General features: G+C 43.8%; 2 protein-coding genes across 8 annotated transcripts in view; both read right to left on the bottom strand.

Moving 5' to 3' along the window:
- LOC310771190 (stereocilin-like) overlaps positions 1-6672 on the bottom strand; it is a 41422-nt gene extending 34750 nt beyond the window's left edge. Inside the window, exon 1 of one of the 2 annotated variants that reach the window (XM_083663856.1) lies at positions 6535-6672. The gene's annotated coding sequence lies outside the window, so the exon portion shown is untranslated. Of the gene's footprint in view, positions 1-1356; positions 1375-6534 lie in introns of those variants that run through there. The other variant, XM_083663857.1, reaches the window with a different exon arrangement.
- A 327-nt stretch (positions 6673-6999) lies between these two features.
- Positions 7000-22894, bottom strand: part of LOC310771189 (PDZ domain-containing protein 2-like) — a 98560-nt gene continuing 82665 nt past the window's right edge. Inside the window, exons 4-8 of one of the 6 annotated variants that reach the window (XM_083663849.1) lie at positions 15292-15461; positions 14741-14874; positions 14233-14339; positions 10583-10631; positions 7000-7179 (exon numbers count right to left, since the gene is read on the bottom strand). In XM_083663849.1, coding sequence (XP_083519975.1) covers positions 15299-15461 — 163 coding nt within the window. In that variant the 3' untranslated portion in view covers positions 7000-7179; positions 10583-10631; positions 14233-14339; positions 14741-14874; positions 15292-15298. Of the gene's footprint in view, positions 7180-10582; positions 10632-14232; positions 14340-14740; positions 14875-15291; positions 15462-17659; positions 17992-22894 lie in introns of those variants that run through there. The other 5 variants (XM_083663848.1, XM_083663851.1, XM_083663850.1 and 2 more) reach the window with 5 other exon arrangements.

Below are 22894 nucleotides of genomic sequence, written 5' to 3'. Positions count from 1 at the left end.
ACAGGACATGGTAGATTGACTTTTAATAGGGAGACCCTCGTCTTTATTTATCCCACACCGCCCTCCATTGGCCAGCACTGGGACTAAGCAGTTTGTCTGTCACGTCCCGTAGCAAGAAAAAAGAAAAAAGAGAAGCATGCGCTGTACAGCGGAAGCGCTGTGCTCATGAAAACGAGGAAGTAACTCGATTCGGATTTGCTACGAAAATGATGTTTCACCCGATGTCACAACATGTACATAGAGCTTTCTGGCGCTGTGTTTTGTTGACTTTGAACAGCGATATCGTTATCGATACTAATGCACGCAGAGGGCGCAGTTGGAAACTTACTGAATGGGGCTTTAATATTGTTCATATATCACAGTTTCGTAGTGTTACAGTCATCCCCCTTTCGCATGTAGATATGATCAATATTTATGTCTATTTGTTGTGGCTGTTCATCTTTTGATCTGCTCTGCTCATTTAGAAGGATATAGAGGCACCCTTTATACCTCTATATCACCTCTTTGTCCGTATGGTGCCTTTTTGTCCATACGGGGCTGCCATAGGCGTACTTAAAATGGCGTCTGCCTCGGCCCTCGAGAGGTCAGTCTGGTACGCACAACCACATCACCTGTGGACAGTTAATATTAGTGTCTGTCTCATTTTGCTTTGCTTTGTCACGTCTGTCCGGTCTCGTGTTTATGGGACGTCTTTGATCACTTGAGGACGGTCCTGGATCCCCTCACGTAGGATGCTTCTGGAGGCCACATCAGCTAAAGCCTCCAACCTACAGTATAGCAGACTCCAAACTAATTCAACCCTACTCAACGCATGCCTACATTCACCCATTCACTAGGGCTGGCACGGATCACGGATAATCCGTGACCCGTACGGATCAGCCCCCACGGTTCGGAACGCGGTTCGGAACATCAATAGTCCGCGGACCCCCCCCCCCCCCCCCCCTTCGTTTCATTTAACGTTTAATGTTAGTGTATGAGAACGCCCAGCGCAGCCAGACACAGACAGGCATAATCATGGCAAGCACAATTGAGCTTCCTCATCCCTTGTCGCTGCTGTAAAGTATGTCTGAAGGCTGTGGCTAGTGGCTACTAAAGACAGAGTCACACAAACTTATTTCAACACCTCTGAAAAAGCACAGGAATGCGATCAGCGTGTTGCGCGCTGCACAAGATAACGAGAGCCACAACACACACACACACACACACACACACACACACACACACACGCGCGCACACGTTTCACAAACACATTATCACCGGACGGTGAAATGTTGCCTTAGGACACATAACAACAAAACAACACGTGGGGCCACTGAGTAGCTTAACGTAGCATCAACGTTATATTTCCAGACTGACCTGGTCTGGTCTGTAGGTCTGTACCCGTGTCATGTGACTGGTGCAAGCAACAGCCACGAAGTTAGGCATAGCAGTGCCACCTAAAACAGGAAGTTGGGTCGTTCTGCCTTCAGAGTAAAAGCATACATTGTGTCACTTATGAGAAAAAAATATTTTTTGAGCTGTGCAGGGCAACAAATGGTTAGAGAATTATAATAGTATTAAAAAAATCTAATCGAAAATCTAATTTTGAGAGAAAAAATCTGATATATATATTTTTTTGCTGATCCGAAAAATCCGTGATCCGTGGCTCAAAATCCGTCACGCGATCCGATCCGTGGGTTTTCTGATCCGTGCCAGCCCTACCATTCACACACACATTCATACACCAGTGGCGGCAAGCTACCATGCAGGGTGCTGGCACAGCCATCGGGAGCAATTTGGGGTTCAGTGCCTTGCACAAGGACACTTCGACGTGTGGACTGGAGGAGCCGGGGATGGAACCACCAACCTTCTGATTAGTGGACGACCCGCTCTACCTCCTGAGCCACAGCTGCCTACATAATATGTTATCTAGACAGAAAGAAAAGTTTTCTGTCAATAGATGAGTTCTATTTAGAAAAGGTTCTATTTGGAAAGGAACATTTCCCCCCCACAAAGACACACTACCTTCTAACGGTGCAAACACACTGGAAATGGAAGCATGTGGATAGTTTAATTTCGGCGTCCTTGTTAACGGAGTAGACGGACCACACCGGCCGTGGCGTGGCACGGGGTGGGACCACACCGGCCGTGGCGTGGCACGGGGTGGGACCACACCGGCCGTGGCGTGGCACGGGGTGGGACCACACCGGCCGTGGCGTGGCACGGGGTGGGACCACACCGGCTGTGGCGTGGCACGGGGCGGGCGGCTCCTGCCCTGCAGCGAGCGTTTCTGCGTCTGGCCTATTTTTGACACGAGCGGTCACGTGCAGCCAGGCATGAAGTCAGTACAAGTTGTGACATTTATCATCGTTTTCAAAGACTCGACTCACGTATGCCCCTGGGTTTCTGTTGCAGTAGAGTGTGAGGGGGCTGTTACAGGAATAAGTGATTTATTTTTCATTGTAGCTATGTAGCTAGAAATATAACCATAAAGCAGTGGTTTATTTTGGCCTTGAAGGCAATAATAAGCTGAAACATAATTTAAATGTAATGTAACACCCATCTATGTTTTACTATCATTACCATCCATTTGCAGATTGTGGGTTTGAATACAACATTTCTAATTCTAACCAATAAAGACTTGTTTGGATTAACAAGAACTGTGATAGTTTAAAAAGCTGACCACCAAAGATCAAATGTATACCAACCACCTACTACTCTCCACCTCTTAAAATGTTAGACTTGGGAATGTTGTTCCTGTTTTTAATTTAAGAGCAATTCTTATGCTTAGGAATAGGGATGCACCGATCCACATTTTTCACTTCCGATCCGATTCCGATACCTGAATTTGGATATCTGCCGATACCGATATTATTCCGATACCGATATTTTTCTTGAATATACAGCATAGGCAAAGATTTGGCCAATTAAAGATTTTTTTTTAAATATAGGCCTACCTTGCAAAAAGCAGACAAAATAAAGAAAATATACAAGGCAAAGAAGGATAGTATTATACATGGGCCCGTGCTGGAATTGCAAAAAAAAAAATATATATATATATATATATATATATACCGTAAATTCCGGACTATAACCCGCGGCTTTTTTCCTGTTTTTTGGCCTTTTTTGGCCCCTGCGGCTTATATAACGGTGCGGCTTATCTATGGATTTTTTCCCAAAAAAAAAAAAAAATCTCTCTTTTTTAGCACTCTTTCTAACTATAAATCCACTTCTGTTTTAATTTCCTCTCTTGCCCTCTTTTAACAACATAACATAACATAACATAACACAACACAGGTAAGCAGAAAGAAAAAGACGAAAGAAAGAAAGAAGCAATCACCGCCATGAATGAGGAAATGACTCACCTGCTGGAGGCTGGAGATACACGGCTTGGGCTAAACTTTTACTCCGTGAAACACTATCGATTAAGTCCGACATCGCTCAGAGGTTTGAGCAGCTTGAAAACAAGTTTGAAAACGTGCAGAAGTCCATCCACTCACTCACTAAAGAAAATAATGCAACCGTGAACAGAGTTTCTAAAAAAAGCGCATCAGCGCACTGGAGGACAAAAACAACACAGTGAGTCCGAAAGTGGATAAAATGCAAAAACATCGAAACGCTGCACACGCAGGTTGATGACTTAATCAGCAGGAGTAAAAGAAATAACATTCGCCTGATCAATGTAAAAGAGGGAGCTGAGATTGGTGACATGGACGCTTTCGTGGCAAAATCCTGTGTTACATGGACCTGAAGGAAGGCGAGAAACACCAGAGGTGGACAGGGCACACCGGGCGCCTCGGCCACGTCCAGACCCCGGCCTGCCACCGAGGGCCATCTTCATCTGCCTACTCCGCTGGCCCGACCGTCAACTCATCCTCCAGGCTGCGGTATATATATACGGTAAGCAGAAGCACATTGTTTTGTTTTAAAGTTGAAGGCTACATGCCATTTGTTCATTGGAAATGGTTGCATACTTTAATAAAGGAGAATATGTTGAAGAAATATCAGTCTGTTTTTTTTACCGTGGTACCGAAATTGGTACAGAGTACCGTGGAAATTCACTAGTACCGGTACCGAGTCGACTACTGAATTATTGGTACCGTGACATCACTAATTCTCTACAGTATCTCTATACAGTATATTCATTCTGTGAACCAGAAGAGGTTGCACTGGAAAGGACCGGCAGAGAGAGAGGGCGTGGCCTAAAGGACCAGCAGAGAGAGAGGGAGTGGCCTACCTTTCCTGGCCACCACATCCGCATCAATGATGGGGCATCCGAGCTCCCGCAGCATTGAAGACACTGTGCTCTTCCCTGAGGCGATACCGCCGGTCAGTCCCACCAAAAACATCTGGAGGCAAAGGTCAAAGGTCAGGATGTTACCAGAATCACTATCCATATTTACGGTCGGTGGTTCAAAGCCAAAGCCACACAAAAAACTGGAAAAATATTGTCTATTTTGTTGTATTATTAAAAACATAATAGCCTCAAACTGAGAGAGAAAAAAGTCAGAGCATGGTTAACTTGAACAGATTAAAAATACCTGCATACAAGAAAAATACACATCTGCAGATTAACAGGTTGTGCATTTGATGTATATAAAAAAAATAGATCCACACATAATAGTGTCTATTAAAAGCAAATGAAAGGGGATACATTTACAAAAACAGAGTATGGGAAATAAGTAAAAAATCTGTGCAAAAGGGTCTGTTGTACTGCTGTGGTAAGGCTTTAATAACAAGAAGATATAAAACAAGAGCGGCTCAAAGCCATCTATAACTTAATTGGGGGCTAGTGGACTGGACTGGTACATTAATTTCTAGAACATCTAGTTAGGGGCCATAGTGCAGCATGCTGTGTAACGTTACATTGAAAAATATAATTCTATTCTGGAGTGGAAGAGGATTTAGGAATGCATTATAACCATCTAAAATGAGGAAAAAACAACACCAAAGCCTAACTGGGAAACATGTCGAGGAAATCTTTTAAAACTGTAAATAAAAGATTGTCAGTGGGTAAAGCTATGCTGAACAACAACCCTGTTGAGTTGATCGGAAAAACTGTATGTAAATAATGTATGTGACTAGTTACTGAATTGTTACTTTCTCATGCTACCAGGAGGCAACACGCTCTCTGCTGTAAAAGTAACGTTACTACACAGCTGATGTTGGGCTCAGCAGCCAATTTATGGTGTCAGACTTGTTTGAGAGATTTGGAAAGTTATCGTTAGGTGGAAGGTTGTTCTTGGTTCAATGGGTATCTAAACCCCCGAGGCTTAACGTTAACAGAGCCTTACTTAATTTGTAATTAAATTCAAAAGCATTGTGACACTTTACTGTTTAGAGACTAGGGTTATTTGACCCTGCTTTCCAAATAGATAATAACTAATTAGCCTTTTCGCCTTACCTTATACGTGCGGCACTCCCTAACGTTAGTTGAACTGAAATTACAATGGAAATCCGTGCACAGGAGCCAGAGTGGGGAAGACGAAGTAAACAAACAAGCTTGCTAAACAAGCTAGCGTTAGCACAAGTGTATAGGTCAATACGACCACATGTGAGCAAATTATGCCGCAGCCATTTCCACCTCGAAATAAAACAATATGCAGTCAGATGAACAGGTTTAAACGACGCGTATTTCTTAAAACTGCTATCTAGAACTTTGAACTATAACGCATAGTCGAGTCGACTGGCTAACTGCAGTGCTAACAACCTAGCGCTAGACAGGAGCTCGCATCACAAACAATCTTCTTCTTCTTCTTCTTCTTCTTCTTCTTCTATTAGCTTTCCGGCAGACTGGATGCCTTGCGGCACATTGCTGCCTCTCACAGGCAAAGAACTTTTATGCTCTTTGTCACAGGTCTTCTTCTTCTTCTTCTTCTTTCAGATTTTCAGCAGTATAGTGTCAGACTTGGCGTCTTACTGCCCTCCGCAGGTGAAAGATATCAATTATGAAAAAATAAATAGTGTCCACCACCCCCCAATGTGCTCCAGTTAATAATATATTATTGTCCATACTGTCACTCAGACCCAGTTGTCCGGGTTTCCGCAAAAGCATCCCTCAGTATTTTATCGATCTCTGCTCCAGATACATCCACCACATTTAAGAACCTCTTAGCAGCGTCAAGCACCATCTCAATCCTCTCCGTCTTCCCACTCAAATTAGCAGCACAGTTTATAACCATGGCTATGAAAGCCAGGAATTGCTTCTTTTCCATGCAAATGACATTACTCTGGTTAGTTTGTCCCTTTTCCCTCTCCGGTTGTTTTTGCTCTGATTCTTTCTTTCTCTCCTCTGACATCTTAACTGCCTCTGCATATGATATTCCATTTTCCTCTCTAATCTTGCTCACTATTCTTTGCTCAACTCTTTTAGGGCACTGTGCTGACCCCACATGATGATTTCCGCCACAATGCAAGCACTTCACCTCATCTTTTCCTTTTCCTACCATACACCTTTTTCCATCACAATACTTGTCCCCACACCTCCCACAAATCGAACGTCCGCCACATAACCGGGGTGAAATTGGTTTTATATTCGATATTCGCCTGTTTTACCTCCAGGAGGCTTTGTGTTGTCGGGGAGGACGAAGACCCCCGTCTTCTCCTCATCCTGCGGGCTGCCTCCTCCGGCCAGGGGGAGTGTGTCTACGTCCGTCTCCGTGTCGGTGGATGTGGAGGGCACCAGCGTGATGCCTTGAGGGTTCATGTCATGGAACCAGGCCATGATGTTGCCCAGCAGGTTAGCGTTGGCCGCCGCCGCCGAGGACGGGTCGCGGCTGTCGCATGCGGTCCAGTCTGTGGTGTCGCTGGAGGACGAGAAGAGGCCCGTGGATGAGTTGCTGCCGCCCGGGGCCACCGGGATGGGCACGGAGCCGCCGTAGCTCCGCCGGTGACTCTCCGAGTGCCGAGACGCCACGGAGACACTGGCCGAGTACTGGCTGTTGATGTTGCCCAGCCTGGCCAGGTTATCTCCCAGCTCCAGCAGCTCTGAGCTGCTCAGCGAAGCTCTGGGGAGGACCTCCACTCCACGCCTGGAGCGCTCCGCTCCAGCCGGGAGGGCAGCGAGGTGCCGATGGCGCCGAGCGACGCTTCGTTGGCGAGGAACTGGTGGCTGGCCCCGCCCGCCATCGCAGAGTCCTGGAGTGACAGCTGGATGGCCAGGAGAATGTTAGGGTCATCGTCATCTAAAGAACCAAGAGCCTGGAACACGACAGAAAAAACCTGTTTAGCATTTATGCAACCAGGTTTAAAACAATCAAAACATCTGGAAGACTGACCGCAAAGGCGAGACCCTTTTACTTGATTATCATAGTTGTCATCGTCGTCGTGCTTAGAATTGCACCAGTTTGACAACTATAGTGTCACTACTTTTTCAACCATTTTTTGTAAGGGAGGATGCCCATGGAAATGGCACTGAAAGAAACTAGGAAAGTACCTGTGCCCACACACCTAACACCCACATTCAGAGGAATCCTGTTAAGTGAGAAATGAAATGCAGACGTTGCATAAAATAGCCACAGCTATGGCAACGTTTCACAGATGTTGCTCTTAAAAGCGGATTATACTCCATTAGCCCTTCTCCTAATGTCTCCCGCGGGTGGGGCTTGAGCAGAGCACACACACGCAGACACACTGACAAACATACATTTGCATAATGTCCCAAGATGCATTGTGGCATTCATAAGTTGACAAGGAAGCAACCAGATGAAGCTAAATAAGTGGTAGCTGTATTTAAGAGTATTGTTAACTGGTGAGATGATGCAATGCATGTACCTGCACCTCATTAAGGCAGTGTGTTCAGTTCACTTCAGTGTGCCCCACATTTTAGTTCAGCTTGACCATGTTGCCGTTTAAACCTCCTTAGTTCGTCCTGTGTGTTCCAGTTTGTGACATTCGTTCTAGGATTGAGTCCATGCTGTAAAGTAAGTGTCTGTTGTTGTTTTTATGTTAAATCTTGCCAGTTTCACCGTGTGTCTACGTGTGCTCAGCATGAGGAGAGATATTTCCGTTGCAATTGTCACAATGCTTATCTGGTAGCTAATTGACTGGAGTATTCAGTTTATTGTGATCTGTGCTTAAGTTGAAGTGTTTATTTCTGCTGCTGTAATTGTTAAGTAGATAGCATTCCTATGTATGGGGGGAATGTGTGCTCAACTCCATTGTGTGCGGACGCCATTAGCAGTACCTTGTTTGGCCACAGGGCGTCGACATTGCCCTCCGTGATCTTATTAACCATACATAAGGTTAAATTGGTTTATTTCTGTTAAGAGTCGACTATAGTAACTTACTCGGCTGTATGCAGCTTTATGTTATGGTGAAAGGAGCATTACAATGCTTATTGTTATATTTTATGTTTACTGTAAATGGGTCTTGGTTTAATTTCGTAATATGGGGAAATATATAGCTTTAATTTCACTGTATTTTATATTCTGTAGCCCTGAAGATCTAAGTGCCTAATTGTGGTTTATTTGTGTTATTTCAGACTAATGATAATACTACATGTCACAACAATAAATACTGGATCGCAGTACTGTTCAACCAAGAAGTTATGTCTCCTCATCGTCATTCTGTGTCCTGACCGACACCCCATCCTGTTCACTGCTAAAACCTGAAAGAGCTAGCCCTACCTAATTAGCTCAGTAACAGTAGATAATAATGATATTTATTTTTACCACACCGTGCAATTGTGGAATATTTCAATGTTGGCCAAAATAAAAAAATACAATTTGACTATATGAATTAACACCTTGGTCCCTATCGTTGCATCGGCGCTGTTTCTAGGCCGAACGCCTGGCGCAGCTCAAATCAGTGGGCGTGGACAAGCGCACTTGATATCGTCGTGCTGGCGCTAGACGCAGCCTCAACCATTACAACCACGCCTTTTAAGCGTAAAATTATGCACCGTCATGCTCATTGGATAACTGCAATAAACGAATTGCACGCTTGCCTTTTTAGCTCCAATTCCAGTGATCCCGCAAAACCAGACGAAAGCCAAACGCTCTGCCCCCCCCCCCTCCCTTCATCCAGTCTGTCTGTCTGCATTATAGGCTATTATTCCATATTATTATGCTTCTCAAACCAATCTAACTGCAGTTTCAATACTGCAAGCATGTAAATACGCTACACTATAGCAAGATCAAAGTGAAAATAATGTTCTAAAGGCATCAGCTACAAAAATATAGCCTATCCCTATATGATGAGATTAATTTTATATTGGTGAAAGTTTGTTCAGAACGATATCGTTTTCTCTCCCCTGCTGCAGGTAGAATGATGCACATAAATATACCCTACATTATGTAAAGTCATTGCATAAATGTGTTTTTATTGTAAAACTAAATGTGAAGTTGGGCCAAGTTATTGGAGCGGACATCACAGTATAGCACATGCGCGTTCTGAAGCGCGTTCCGCTGACACTTATCTAAATGACGTTAAATCGACAAAGGATATATATAGGCCCAGGAGGACATATATGTTTCACTTAGGGTGGTGTTTTAATTTCGATGATTTATTTGGTCCAATATTGAAATGTTCTACAATTGCAGGCTGTGTTACCATTACACATTATTTTAGATCGACCTTTTATATCTATTTCGCCTCATTTGGTTGCTATTTAGTAGCGAAATGTAGTACCCAATTGCATGCTGGGGCATTCACAGGCAGTCAGAGAGAGACAGTCGTATTGTGCCTGTCAGACTGCCTGCAGCCTCAAAGCGGTACGGACGGAGTTGTTTTACCCAGGCTGGAAGCGTTGTCACACAGGCTTGTGACAGTAACTCAACGCGGAAGGATTTATTTCACAATAAACTGGTAAACGCACACCAATGCCTGCTCCTGTCAGTAGGAGAGAGGGAGAGAGTGACACAGAAAAGGGTGACAGAGGAGAGAGGGGAGGGACTGGCCCACTGAATAGGCCTGCTTTTCAAAGGCGCAAGGCGCTAAATTAACGGCAGGTCGGAAGATAGGAGTACGCCGGTATTTAGCGCCGACACGCCCACTTTGGCCCATTCTGGGACTGCGCCACGCCCATTCGGCCTAAAGCGCATTTGGCAGCCTAAAGCCATATTGATATCGTCCCAAAACAGGCGCAAGGCACGTTTTTTTGCGTTTAAGGCCCGTTTTAGCGCCGAAGGCCTGTGGGAGAATAGGGCCCCTTAAGTCTAAAGCACATTTTTAGAAGGGGGGTATATATATATCTCACAACTAGAACGAGTTGTAAGCATGACTGGGAACTTTGGAGACCATGTTGTGGCAAGCTTGTGCATAATATTTTAGATCCCTTCGCGTGCAGCAGGCAGATTGGCTCGGGCCTGCGCTGCGCTGGCCAAAAATGTTCTAAGTTTCCTTTTTGTAAAACAAACCAAGGTGAGAAAGCACTGGCGGGCGAGCGTTTAATACATTTTTCAAAGGAAATCATTTAAAATATTGTTATGGTGCAGCATCTCTTATCATCAGTAAATTAAAAACCATTCTTCAACAAACATCGAGTTCATGAAAGGTTAAACACTGGTGGTGAGATGTGGTGAAAAATGCAGTGAAATATCTAAGGTGCTCTCGCTAGGGTCATCAGGGTCAGGAGTGTTGCTACGCAGACTCGACATGTCACCTCGCCTCCTTTGCCTGTGTCTCCGCCTGTACTGGAACTCTGCATACTCCTTTAAGCAACAACAAAACACCAAATTAAAAACAGAATTCACCAAAAACACTGATAATGGCAACTTCATAATCCTTCAATGTTGTTTTCATTGCAACAGATGGTCTTATGTCCCTTTTATTCACATTGCATAGACTTTTTTTTTCTCAGGTTCAAATCTGAGTCTTGCCAAAAATGCATCAATGTGACTTGTGCTAGCTAGCTAGAATTACGGTATATATACATATATACCATATATATATATATATCGTAATTCTTCCAATAAGCGCCTGTATTCTAATTGCCGCCAGTCTTCCATTTCCCGCCGGGGGTCCAAGTTGATTTAGCATAATACGCAGACTTGAATATGTGCGCACACACACACACACACACACAGAATTCTAATCCAACCTATGTGTTCCACTTCCGCATAACGTAATTTTGTAATCATCTTTCGTCTACGTAATAATTTTTAGACTTTCCAAAAAGAACCCTTTCAAGCAAAAAAACAAACTGTTTTAAAGTTTCAATATTTTTTCAGATGACAACGTAACATTCCAAATATGTGACCAGTTTATCAGAATAACGGCTATTTGGAAATATTTAACGAGCAGCGAGGACAGAGCGCTGGCTGTGTGACCAGTCGGACTAGCTAGTATCTGTCAACCTACTGTAAGCTACAGTAGAAAACACTGTCCACCCAAAGTACTCCGATTCATAATTACTTTCCATATCACTTAGATGCAGACGCCTGAGTTTGCACAAATGCATCTCTCAGTATTTTATCTATCTCTGCTCCAGATACATCAACCACATCCAGAAATCTCTTTGCAGCGTCAACCACCATTTCAGTCCTCTCCGTCTTCCCAGTCATACTAGCAGCACAGTTTAACACCATGGCAATGAATGCCAGGAATCGTTTCTTGTCCATACAGATAACATTACTGTGACTTGCTGGTGGTGGACGGGTTAGAGGGAGGACAGCAGGTGTTCACTCTCCCCTCCCTCCTCTGCCATCTATCTCCCCGCCTCCTTCCTCTCACCCTGTTCTCAATCTACCATCTCTGCAGGGATTGAGCCTGCAGAGGAGAGGTCCTCCGCCTTAACCCCTATGGCCTGTGTAACTTACAATGGATCTCTAGGCAGTTTTGTTATGGCTTTCCCCAACAAATGACGCGAAAAGGGTTTATTGTCCTTAACATGTTCACTGCCGTGGACGAGATATCTCGTCAAGCAGAAACCAACGGTTGACTGCCAATGACGAGATATCTCGTCCAAATTTTTTTTTTTTTTTTTTTGACGGTGGGACGTCGATCAACCCCTTTTACATCTCCTATTAAAATATGGGAGGTATTGAATGTGTATAATCTATTTTACCGACCCACTAAGTGGCGACAGTGCTCTCCAGACGAGAGAAAGCCAAGCAAAAACAACCGCGTGAGGAAGCCATTCTCATGAAAATGGATTGGCGAAAACGCTTTCGCTTTCGCTTTCGCGCAGGGAGCTGGCGGTGGGGGATTGCAAATTTGCATAATAGATTATGGGTGCAACACACTTTGAAACACGCAGCATAAATAAGACCAGAATCGCAAAAGCTTCATCAAAGCTCTCAACCGAAACCCCAAGAAACGAGCGAGCCCATCCAGACTCGCCCAAAGAGCGGCCGCCAGCAGACAGGCAGCAGCAGCAGCAGCAGCAGAAACTCGCTTGTGACACGCCCGCTGCAGAGCCAGGGAGGCAGGAGGAGAACACACACACGGAGGGAGGAGTTTGAAGGAGAGGGGGGTTTCCTGCTGTTATGGAGGAAATTACTGTTCAAAACTATTGTTTAGATGTCTGACGTCTTACTGATGCCAAAAATGAATGGTTAAAGTGACTGTTCTATCGAATTTCACAAAAAGCCATTTATCTCAGCTTAAATTTTCAGACGCTGAAACCATGCTGTATTCAAGTGCTAATGCCTACATAACTACTAACTCTACAAACTAACTCTTTTAGACAGAGAAAGCACACATTCTATTAGTTCTTTTGAGATATTTTGTGTTCACAAAATCTTAGCAGAAAATAATCCTCGGCTGTTGAAAGATGAGCCAGAATCCTCAAAAAAAAAACTTGGCAGAAGCTACCTACAGTAAAAAAATAACGGCTGGCAGTGAATTTGTTAATAAATTAAACAGATCACTATTCAAAACTTCCCCACTTGTCCCCTTCAACACAACTATTATTACATTGACTTTCCCATACGTCAAACTTAATCATTTATAATGACTCCAAGTAGTTTAACACGTTCAGTGCCAGCGACGCCATATGGCGTCATTAGAAATTTACCGTACAGTGCCAGCGACGCCAAATGGCGTCATAACTCCAAATTGTTTTTTTGACGGGGGGGTGTCGATCTAAGCTTCTTACGTCGCCTCTAACAATATTGTAGCTATTGGAGGTCGATAACCTATTTTACAAACCCATTAGGTGGCGACAGCACTCTCCTGATCAGAGAAAAAGGAGCCAAACACACAGAAATAGTCACTGGGCAAAATGAGGAAATCGCATCGCATCCGTCCGTATGCATCGACGTGCCTCCATAAACGAGCACAACGCCAGCTGTGCCCCCAGCAGCAGCATCCGCTGTCACAACTGAGCACTTCCATGTACGCTGCAACAGCACATTCACATAATCAGCATTATTATTCCGAACTGGAAGCATGCCAGCCCGTGACAAACACACGCGGAACCAAAAAGCTGAATGTCGCGCACCATTCACTGTGTGTGCGCAGCAAACTCAGCAGAGACTGAGAGCCACCAGACACATAAGACACACCCAGGAGGCGTGTGCAGTTGAGGGGGGGGGGGGGGGGGGAGCACGGAGAGCAGCAGAGCAGCATACACTTCACCCAGACAGACCCAGACATCAGAAAATTCGCTTCAGAGTCAGAGATGTGCTTGAAATGTTTAATTTCACAAAAGGCTCATTATCTCAGCTCGTAGAAAAAAAGGTATGTTTTTCGTTCAACCAAGCTATCTTCTCCGGCTCATAACTAAAGAACGGAAAATGGGATCAATAAACTTTTTTTTGCAGGTGATAGAAGAGAGTCTCCTCGTTATTTGTGCGTGTTCAGTGTTTACATAGTAATTATTAAAAAAATTATATGACTGTTTTAAAATGCATTGCGGCCTATGTGGCACAGCAAGCAACCTTTTGCCCAAGGGCCGTGGCACTGAAAGTGTTAACCCCTCAAAAAGTGGTTTTACAGATTTTCACAATTGTTTAAACACATTAGACAAAATGTGCACAACCTGAAACTGAACATGCAAAGGCATAATTCTACTGATAAAGCATTCATAGTGTTTTCCATTCTGCACACCAGTGTTCAATGGGTGCTTAGAAATGTCTACTCATATGATGTGTTTGTCATTTGAAAAGAAAATACCATTTAGTGAACAGTTAACACGGTTTTGAGGGCAAAGTGTGCTTTTGCAAGAGAAGTGTAGGATTTTGCATTTTGTGTGTGAGTTTTGAGATTTGTGTTTCGGGTTTTGAGAAAGTGAGGTAGTCTATCAGGAAATGTGTTTAAGCAATTGTGAAAAACTGTAATCAATTAACACCCCCCCCCTCCCCACTCAACCACACTTGGCATGTTCCACTGCTCCCCGTCTACAAGTGAGGTTGGACCATGGGTTGGACCCATCTGCCTCCGTTTCGCCTCCTCAGTCCAGACCAGGAAACTGAGAACTGAGAAGAGGTGAGAAAACACACGTTTTGCACAATGTTTCCCAATAAAGTCATGAGCTAATAAAATGTCTCTGTGTTGTTATTTAAATAGTTGATGATAATGAGTTGATAGTTGATGATAATGTATGAATGCTACTCTTGAAGATGACAATTTTGACATTTTATCATTGTGTACGCTATTTGCATGGCGGTCAGGACTATCACTGGAACATGTCAAATCTGGCTTGATGAAGCACTAAGGGGGAGTAAAAGGATCAAAGGATTTGATTGACATACAGCCACTGGACAGCAGGCTTTGAAGTTTGCTATTTCAGCTATGAATTGCAGTACCTCTATAAATAGCAGAGCATGTGATGGCATTCTACCAGCGGCTCAAAGTGGTGGAAGCGGAGTCGTCTTACCAGGATGAAAACAGCCAGGATGACGATGACCGCGGTGGTGATGGTGGCCAGAGGGAGGCGCACACACGGGCGCTTCACCACCTTGATTACTGCAGACACAGCTGGCAGCTCGACAGCTTCTCTGGAAACAGCCGCTGTGATCGGGAAGGAAGGGAGAGGAAAGATGAGGGATGGATTCAAACAGGTACGAGGAGCGGAGCGCGTGACGTTTATAGACCGAATCACCGTTCAATCAATCGTTGTGCCAACGACAGTCACTTCCAGTTAGACAACTGCCGATTGATTTGAATTGCTTGAATTGAAATCGGCAAAGCTGTTTATTGTTTATCTCCGTTGTCATTTTCAGCCGTAACTGTAACCTTTAAAGATATATACCATAGTTGAACAGGGTGGTCCGACCTATCCAAACCGACGTTATAAAGTGTTGTTATTAATGAGATATAAAAGCATCCCACGTGCATTTGAGCCTTAATAATTTGTTAATAGTTTGTTCCTTGCCCCCCGTTTGGGCCGCTCCATTAAATTGTATGTATATGATGCATTAAACAAACTTGTGGTTCAGTCTATACAGTCATCCGTCTCGCACGAGTAGCCCAGCTTCCTCAGCACCACTGACGTCTCCTCGGCCACCTGGGAGGGAGGGGGGCAGACAGGAACACCTGGGAGGGAGGGAGGGGGGCAGACAGGAACACCTGGGAGGGAGGGGGGCAAACAGGAACACCTGGGAGGGAGGGGGCAGACAGGAACACACAGACGGCAACGCTAGTCAAAACATCAACACATTGAAGCTTCTGTGGCCCCACCTGGGGTGGAAGGACTAGGGCTGGATATCGACCAAAATAACCCAGTAGTACTAGTACCAAATATGATCTAAACATCTCCAGTCATATGATACCTGCATTCCATAATTTTTTTGTAAACTGATCTAGAAAAAAATCGTATTTGTATGGTTTTGCTCACAGCCAATTACAGCGAGCGTTCAATTTAATGCGGCGTGTGATTGGCCCTCTACCGCAGCAGCTGCCACAACCCATACAGTCTTGTGGTGGTGAAATTGAGTGTGGTGTATGTGATGGAGTTAAGGTTAAGTTTATTGCATATGGACATCACAGAGCATTGGAGATGCAACATACATGTATGCACATGTAACACCTACTACGATAATTGAGAAACAATACTATCACTTATAGAAATAGAATGGACCAGAAGGTTCTGGGTTCGGCTACTGGAGCACAGTGAATGTTTAAATGAGACTCAGAGATCAAGAATTAAATGTGTAATATGCCGGCTTCTTTAGTATTGGAAGAATAAAGAATGAACAATGGTTGGTACCAAAAACAACAATAAGACAATGACAAAAATATCACAGCGTGTTGATATCAGAATAGTGATCACTTTTGAGTTGAATCTTTTTCCCAGTTATTCAATCTCGGGTGCACCCTTTAACCCGAATTATCAGTTTCAACCTTTAAATTCAGTTCAATTCAATTCAATTCAGATCAATCAAATCAATACATTTCAAAACTAGAACGACCGCAACGCGGACTTATGCCTCCGCCATTAGTTCATTCTTGAGTCCAAGTGGATGTTGGAGCCAAATAGGAAGAAATTGCATCAAGGCGTTTCTGTGCAGAATTGGATATTTGAGCCAAATGTGAAGAAATTTAGTCAATGTGTTACTGAGATATGGCGTTACCGAGCTTGAAAATGGCATTTGTTAGGTCACTGTGACCTTGACCTTTGACCTTTGATAACCAAAATGGAATCAGTTCATCCTTGAGCCTAAGTGAATGTTTAAGGCGAATCTGATGAAATTCCGTCCAGGCGTTCCTCAGATATCGCATTAACAAGCTTGAAAATGGCGTTTGAGAGGTCAGTGACCTTGACCTTTGACCTTTGACCACCAAAATCTAAACAGATCATCCTTGAGCCTAAGTGAATGTTTAAGGTGAATCTGATGAAATTCCGTCCAGGCATTCCTCAGATATCGCGTTAACAAGCTTGAAAATGGCGTTCGAGAGGTCACAGTGACCTTGACCTTTGACCTTTGACCACCAAAATCAAATCAGATCATCCTTGAGCCTAAGTGAATGTTTAAGGCGAATCTGATGAAATCCCGTCCAGGCGTTCCTCAGATATCGCGTTAACAAGCTTGAAAATGGCGTTCGAGAGGTCACAGTGACCTTGACCTTTGACCTTTGACCACCAAAATCTAATCAGATCATCCTTGAGCCTAAGTGAATGTTTAAGGCGAATCTGATGAAATTCCGTCCAGGCGTTCCTCAGATATCGCGTTAACAAGCTTGAAAATGGCGTTCGAGAGGTCACAGTGACCTTGACCTTTGACCACCAAAATCTAATCAGATCATCCTTGAGCCTAAGTGAATGTTTAAGGTGAATCTGATGAAATTCCGTCCAGGCGTTCCTCAGATATCGCGTTAACAAGCTTGAAAATGGCGTTCGAGAGGTCACAGTGACCTTGACCTTTGACCTTTGACCACCAAAATCTAATCAGATCATCCTTGAGCCTAAGTGAATGTTTAAGGCGAATCTGATGAAATTCCGTCCAGGCGTTCCTCAGATATCGCGTTAACAAGCTTGAAAATGGCGTTCGAGAGGTCATAGTGACCTTGACCTTTGACCTTTGACCACCAAAATCTAATCAGATCATCCTTGAGCCTAAGTGAATGTTTAAGGCGAATCTGATGAAATTCCGTCAAGGCGTTCCTCAGATATGGCGTTAACAAACATCCGTACGGACGGACGGACGGACATCCGTACGGACGGACAACCCGGATCCATAATGCCTTCGGCCTGGCTTCGCCGGCGGAGGCATAACTAATAAAATAAATACCAAAACGACCCCTCTTCTGCAGTAGTGTATACTGCCACTCCACTAACTAATTCACAGTTCCAGGGAAGGGAAGAGGTAAGCCCGTACGATCCAGTCCAAAACGAAAAGAAAACGCGTCGAGAGGTAAGTGTGAGTTCAAAGTCCAGGGGAAAGGGGTGTGTGTGTATCCGGGGGAGATGATTGTGAAAGGGGGAAATGTGAATGAGTAGCCTGAGTGTGGGGTGTTTGCAGCAATCGGCCTCCCACACCGCAGAGTGCAGCAGGACCTGTTCAGTGATCACGACACGGGATGGGGGGTATCCTGGGATAATGGTCCTCGCTCTAGATCCAGGTGGGAAGGCTCGCCATCAAGGTCACGAAGAGATCGATTTAAGAAGAACAAACAAAAAAACCTGACCTGTCAGGGTCAGAGAGGTATCATGAGTATCAATGTACTGTATCTACTGTCTGTTCTACAGCATCATATCTACTCTCTGTTCTATAATACATGTAGTTTTCATCATGTAATTTGCATTACCATGAAGCGTAAAATAAAAGGAAACAATTATGCAATACTGTGTCTGGTTCACATTTGTTGTACATCACATCATATTGCATTTGTAATAAACATTACATCTCTAAACAAGTTATCTGTACCTAAGGTGCAGTAACAGTGTTTTACATAAAGTGCAAAATAAATTGAAATATATCATTGTAAAATAATTAACTCCTCTTTGTAACAAAATAGCTATACAAACAACCAATCATTCAACAAGTGCACACACTTTAAGGCAATAAAGTAGAAAATAAATGACAATCATTTTTGTAAAAGTGCATGTTCTCACCGATTCCGTGAGCAGGCTGGACGCAAAACAGTGTTTGGGGCGCCCAGTAAGGCCACAGGGTTTATACATATATATATATATAAGACCAACGGAATTTCAATGTGTTGTTACTGTGCAAACTGCAGCAGTTAAAACAGCATTTACTCTTAAATTAACTGAAATGAAATAAAATAGTTTGGGATTGAGTGAGTTACCTTGCGTTTAGAACGGGTTGTGACGGAATGTGCTGGAAACGTTCCGACGTGCTCAAAGCTATCTCACGCCGCTAATTCACATGGACAGCCAATGTACTGTAGCTTCCACAGCTAATTCACAAACAGCTAGCAGCCAGGCCCGTAGCTACCATTGAGGACACTGAGGTCATGACCTCGGTATTTAAAAAAAAATATATATATATATATATATATATTTTTTTTTAGAAAAATAGCCCCGGCCCCCAGATCTATTCATCTGTCATTGATATTTTAATGTGACAGTTGATCAGAAATGCAACAATTTGCTTCCTCTCTGTATGCTATAGATGGTAAATCATCTCTTAGTCCTCTGTGACAGTATTTTCCTGTGTGTACCCTCTAACACATACCCGCCACACAGGGGGGCTGTATGTTGCCCATGTGTGCTTTATAGTAACGTTCAGTCAGAACTCATTTATAATTAAGCCCATAGTTAATGAACTAATCATGTACAAAACACACACACAGTCACATATTTTATATACTGTATATGTTGTAAGCCTAATTTTTGCCATCACAGCTGCTTTTTACATGTATGGGATAATACAGGCTAATATACAAAGTGTCCCAAGCTCTGAGTCATTATAAACTCAATTAGCTACAGAAGCTAATGTTCACATTCAGTCCTTGTATATTTCTCTCATGTGTTCATCATTCCTTTCCTCCTCTGTGTGTGTGTGATTGAGAAATGAGATGCAGGTGGTGTTCATCCTAATTGGCCTGGTCAGGTGTCAGATTGCTGCTGGCTGATTGGCTGGTGGAGAGCATTTAAGCCAGCTGATGCCATCCTGTCGTCCCTTGCTCTCCTCATTCCCAACGATGATGGCTGCTGTGCTGACTGCTGTGTTCTGTCAGGTAGGAACTGTGTGTAGACCTACTTTAGTAGTTCTGCAGAACTTTATTAAGATGTGTCTTTATCTTGGTAGACCTGTGCAGTCTAAACTGTAAATAGTTACCTTCCAGATCTACACTTTTGTACACTGTAAATAACACTTACCCAAGTAGCAGAAAGTAGGGGGAAAGCCCTTTAGTTTTTTGTAACATTTTCTGATGTTTATTTTGTAGGAGCTTATAGGTAAGAGCTGTGTCTCTTATTTAATCCATCATTTTCTTTTCTTAGGTAAATTTAAGGTTGGGGATTAGTTTGATTGGTTAGTTGTGTTGGGGCCATGCTGTGCTCTGAAACTAAACCTGCTACTTGTGAACTTGTGATGGTGGTTTGGCTGATCATCCTTGGGAGTGGGAAGAGTGGGGGCACTTTTGTGTTGCGGTCCCATTCCCTGAGGCCGGTTCCTAACATAATTGGGTGCTCGTCTGCTTTCCTCATTCGTCAGCACGTCGTGAGTGTGTGTGTATATTTTATGTTTGTCTGGTGGGCAGTCTTTGTGCAGGTGGTAAATGGTGTTAGTCAAGGTGGCTTTGCATGGAGCTGAGGAAGCTCATGGTGGTAAAGCTGGTGGAGATGTTTGTTGGAGGAGGAGCCGGTCAGAGGGGACCAGTAAGACTGAGGAGGGGCGTGACAAGGCAGGGCCGTCAGTAGCACAGTTTCTCCTCTTTCTGTGTAGACTATGCTACCCTACAAGAGTCTCCGTACATAGACTTGCCTGTGACTCTGACTCCCAAGCCATCTAAATCAGTGATACAGACGTATTTACAAGTGTCACAGAAACATTTCAAAGCCACATATTGAGAAGGGTTCATCGCTTCTCGACGTCGGGGTAAGAAAGCTCGACGCTGCTCATAAATGCCTCTTTTCATCTGAAGTCTGTGCTGGTGATATTTTTTCCAGGTTAGAGCTCTCAGCCGTCAGAGCGCTCAACAGCGCCACTCTGGCCGAAAGCTCGGTAAAAAAAAAGTCAGACTCACAGGCAAGTCTATGTACGGAGACTCTTGTAGGGTAGCATAGTCTACACAGAAAGCGGAGAAACGGTGCTACTGACGGCCCTGCCTTGTCACGCCCCTCCTCAGTCTTACTGGTCCCCTCTGACCGGCTCCTCCTCCAACAAACATCTCCACCAGCTTTACCACCATGAGCTTCCTCAGCTCCATGCAAAGGCACCTTGACTAACACCATTTACCACCTGCACAAAGACTGCCCACCAGACAAACATAAAATATATATATACACACACACGACGTGCTGACGAATGAGAAAAGCAGACGAGCACCCAATTATGTTAGGAACCGGCCTCGGGGAACCGGACCGCAACACAAAAGTGCCCCCACTCTTCCCACTCCCAAGGATGATCAGCCAAACCACCATCACAAGTTCACGAGTAGCAGGTTTAGTTTCAGAGCACAGCATGGCCCCAACACAACTAACCAAACTAATCCCCAACCTTAAATTTACCTAAGAAAAGAAAATGATGGATTAAATAAGAGACACAGCTCTTACCTATAAGCTCCTACAAAATAAACATCAGAAAATGTTACAAAAAACTAAAGGGCTTCTCCCCCTACTTTCTGCTACTTGGGTAAGTGTTATTTACAGTGTACAAAAGTGTAGATCTGGAAGGTAACTATTTACAGTTTAGACTGCACAGGTCTACCAAGATAAAGACACATCTTAATAAAGTTCTGCAGAACTACTAAAGTAGGTCTACACACAGTTCCTACCTGACAGAACACAGCAGTCAGCACAGCAGCCATCATCGTTGGGAATGAGGAGAGCAAGGGGCGTCAGGATGGCATCAGCTGGCTTAAATGCTCTCCACCAGCCAATCAGCCAGCAGCAATCTGACACCTGACCAGGCCAATTAGGATGAACACCACCTGCATCTCATTTCTCAATCACACACACACAGAGGAGGAAAGGAATGATGAACACATGAGAGAAATATACAAGGACTGAATGTGAACATTAGCTTCTGTAGCTAATTGAGTTTATAATGACTCAGAGCTTGGGACACCTTGTATATTAGCCTGTATTATCCCATACATGTAAAAAGCAGCGGTGATGGCAAAAATTAGGCTTACAACATATACAGTATATAAAATATGTGACTGTGTGTGTGTTTTGTACATGATTAGTTCATTAACTATGGGCTTAATTATAAATGAGTTATGACTGAACCTTACTATAAAGCACACATGGGCAACATACGGCCCCCTGTGTGGCCTGCGATGGAATTGCAAAAAAAGTTTTTTTTTTTTTTTACAGTGCACCTGAACGCAACATGCAAGATACCCGCTGAATAAGTGTCCAAATGTTCATGTCATTCTGGCCAATATTCTTCTGTTATAGCATTTCAGTCTGGAATATGGAATATCTTTCAATAATATTTATGACTAAAAGGCCAAAAGTAATCTCATGTGTAAGAAATGGCTGTTCTACATTGAGGTAGAAATTTAAATAATTAACTTGTTGGTTTTGGATTTATTTAGCTTCAAGAGTGCATGTTCGTGTGACCCTCAACACAGGCTTTGAGAATCCCGGCCACTTACTGATACTTATGCTTAAATTAACCCACTCATATTCTGGTTTATTTCAAGAAAAACATTTCGGATAGTGGAAATTCTAATTGGCTGGTAACTTTAAAATCTAGCAGCCATATTGGCAGGTGGTGAAAAAAGTTAATTTCAAGCCCTGCAGGGAGAGTGTGGTGACATAGGAGTGAGTGAGAAAAGGATCAAATATTGGTGGTTAAGACTGAATAATGACATCACAACTGTTAATTTAAAATTAGTTATTCCTCTAAACCTGGCTTCAAATGCCCCAATTTTTTCGCGCTGGCGCCGTTCAGCCCTCAGCAAAATCTGGTAGCGAGGACTTTTTTTGTGGCCCTCTCTATCATCAAAGTTGCCCATCCATTACGGCATGACAATATTTGTTCGGCCCCCGGCAACAATCTGGATTTCTCATGTGGCCCCCCATGAAAAATAGTTGCCCACCCCTGCCCCTAGCGTCTCCACCTCTTTTAACCTTTATTAAATATAGATCTACTGCCAATCCGACCCGGCTAACTAGAGCCATCACCAACAGGGATTGTGAAGTTCCGCTCAGAAGAACCCTGTTTGGTCAAAACGTGCTATCCTTTAAAGCAGTGATCCTCACTATTTCTTCGATGAGAGCAGCACTGGCAGGACAAAGTCAATAGGAGAGCCACTTTTACCGCAAAACACCAAAAGCCACCCCAACCAAGCACATCTGCCTACCATTTTTTTGTTTGATTGTTTTCCACACACACACACACACACACACACACACACACACACACAGAAAATCTTTCAGGCCTGGAGGGAT

This window comes from Poromitra crassiceps, assembly GCF_964638095.1.
Source record: "Poromitra crassiceps genome assembly, contig: HAP1_SCAFFOLD_404, whole genome shotgun sequence".
NCBI lineage: Eukaryota > Metazoa > Chordata > Actinopteri > Beryciformes > Melamphaidae > Poromitra > Poromitra crassiceps.
This window is presented reverse-complemented; position numbering and strand designations above follow the sequence as displayed.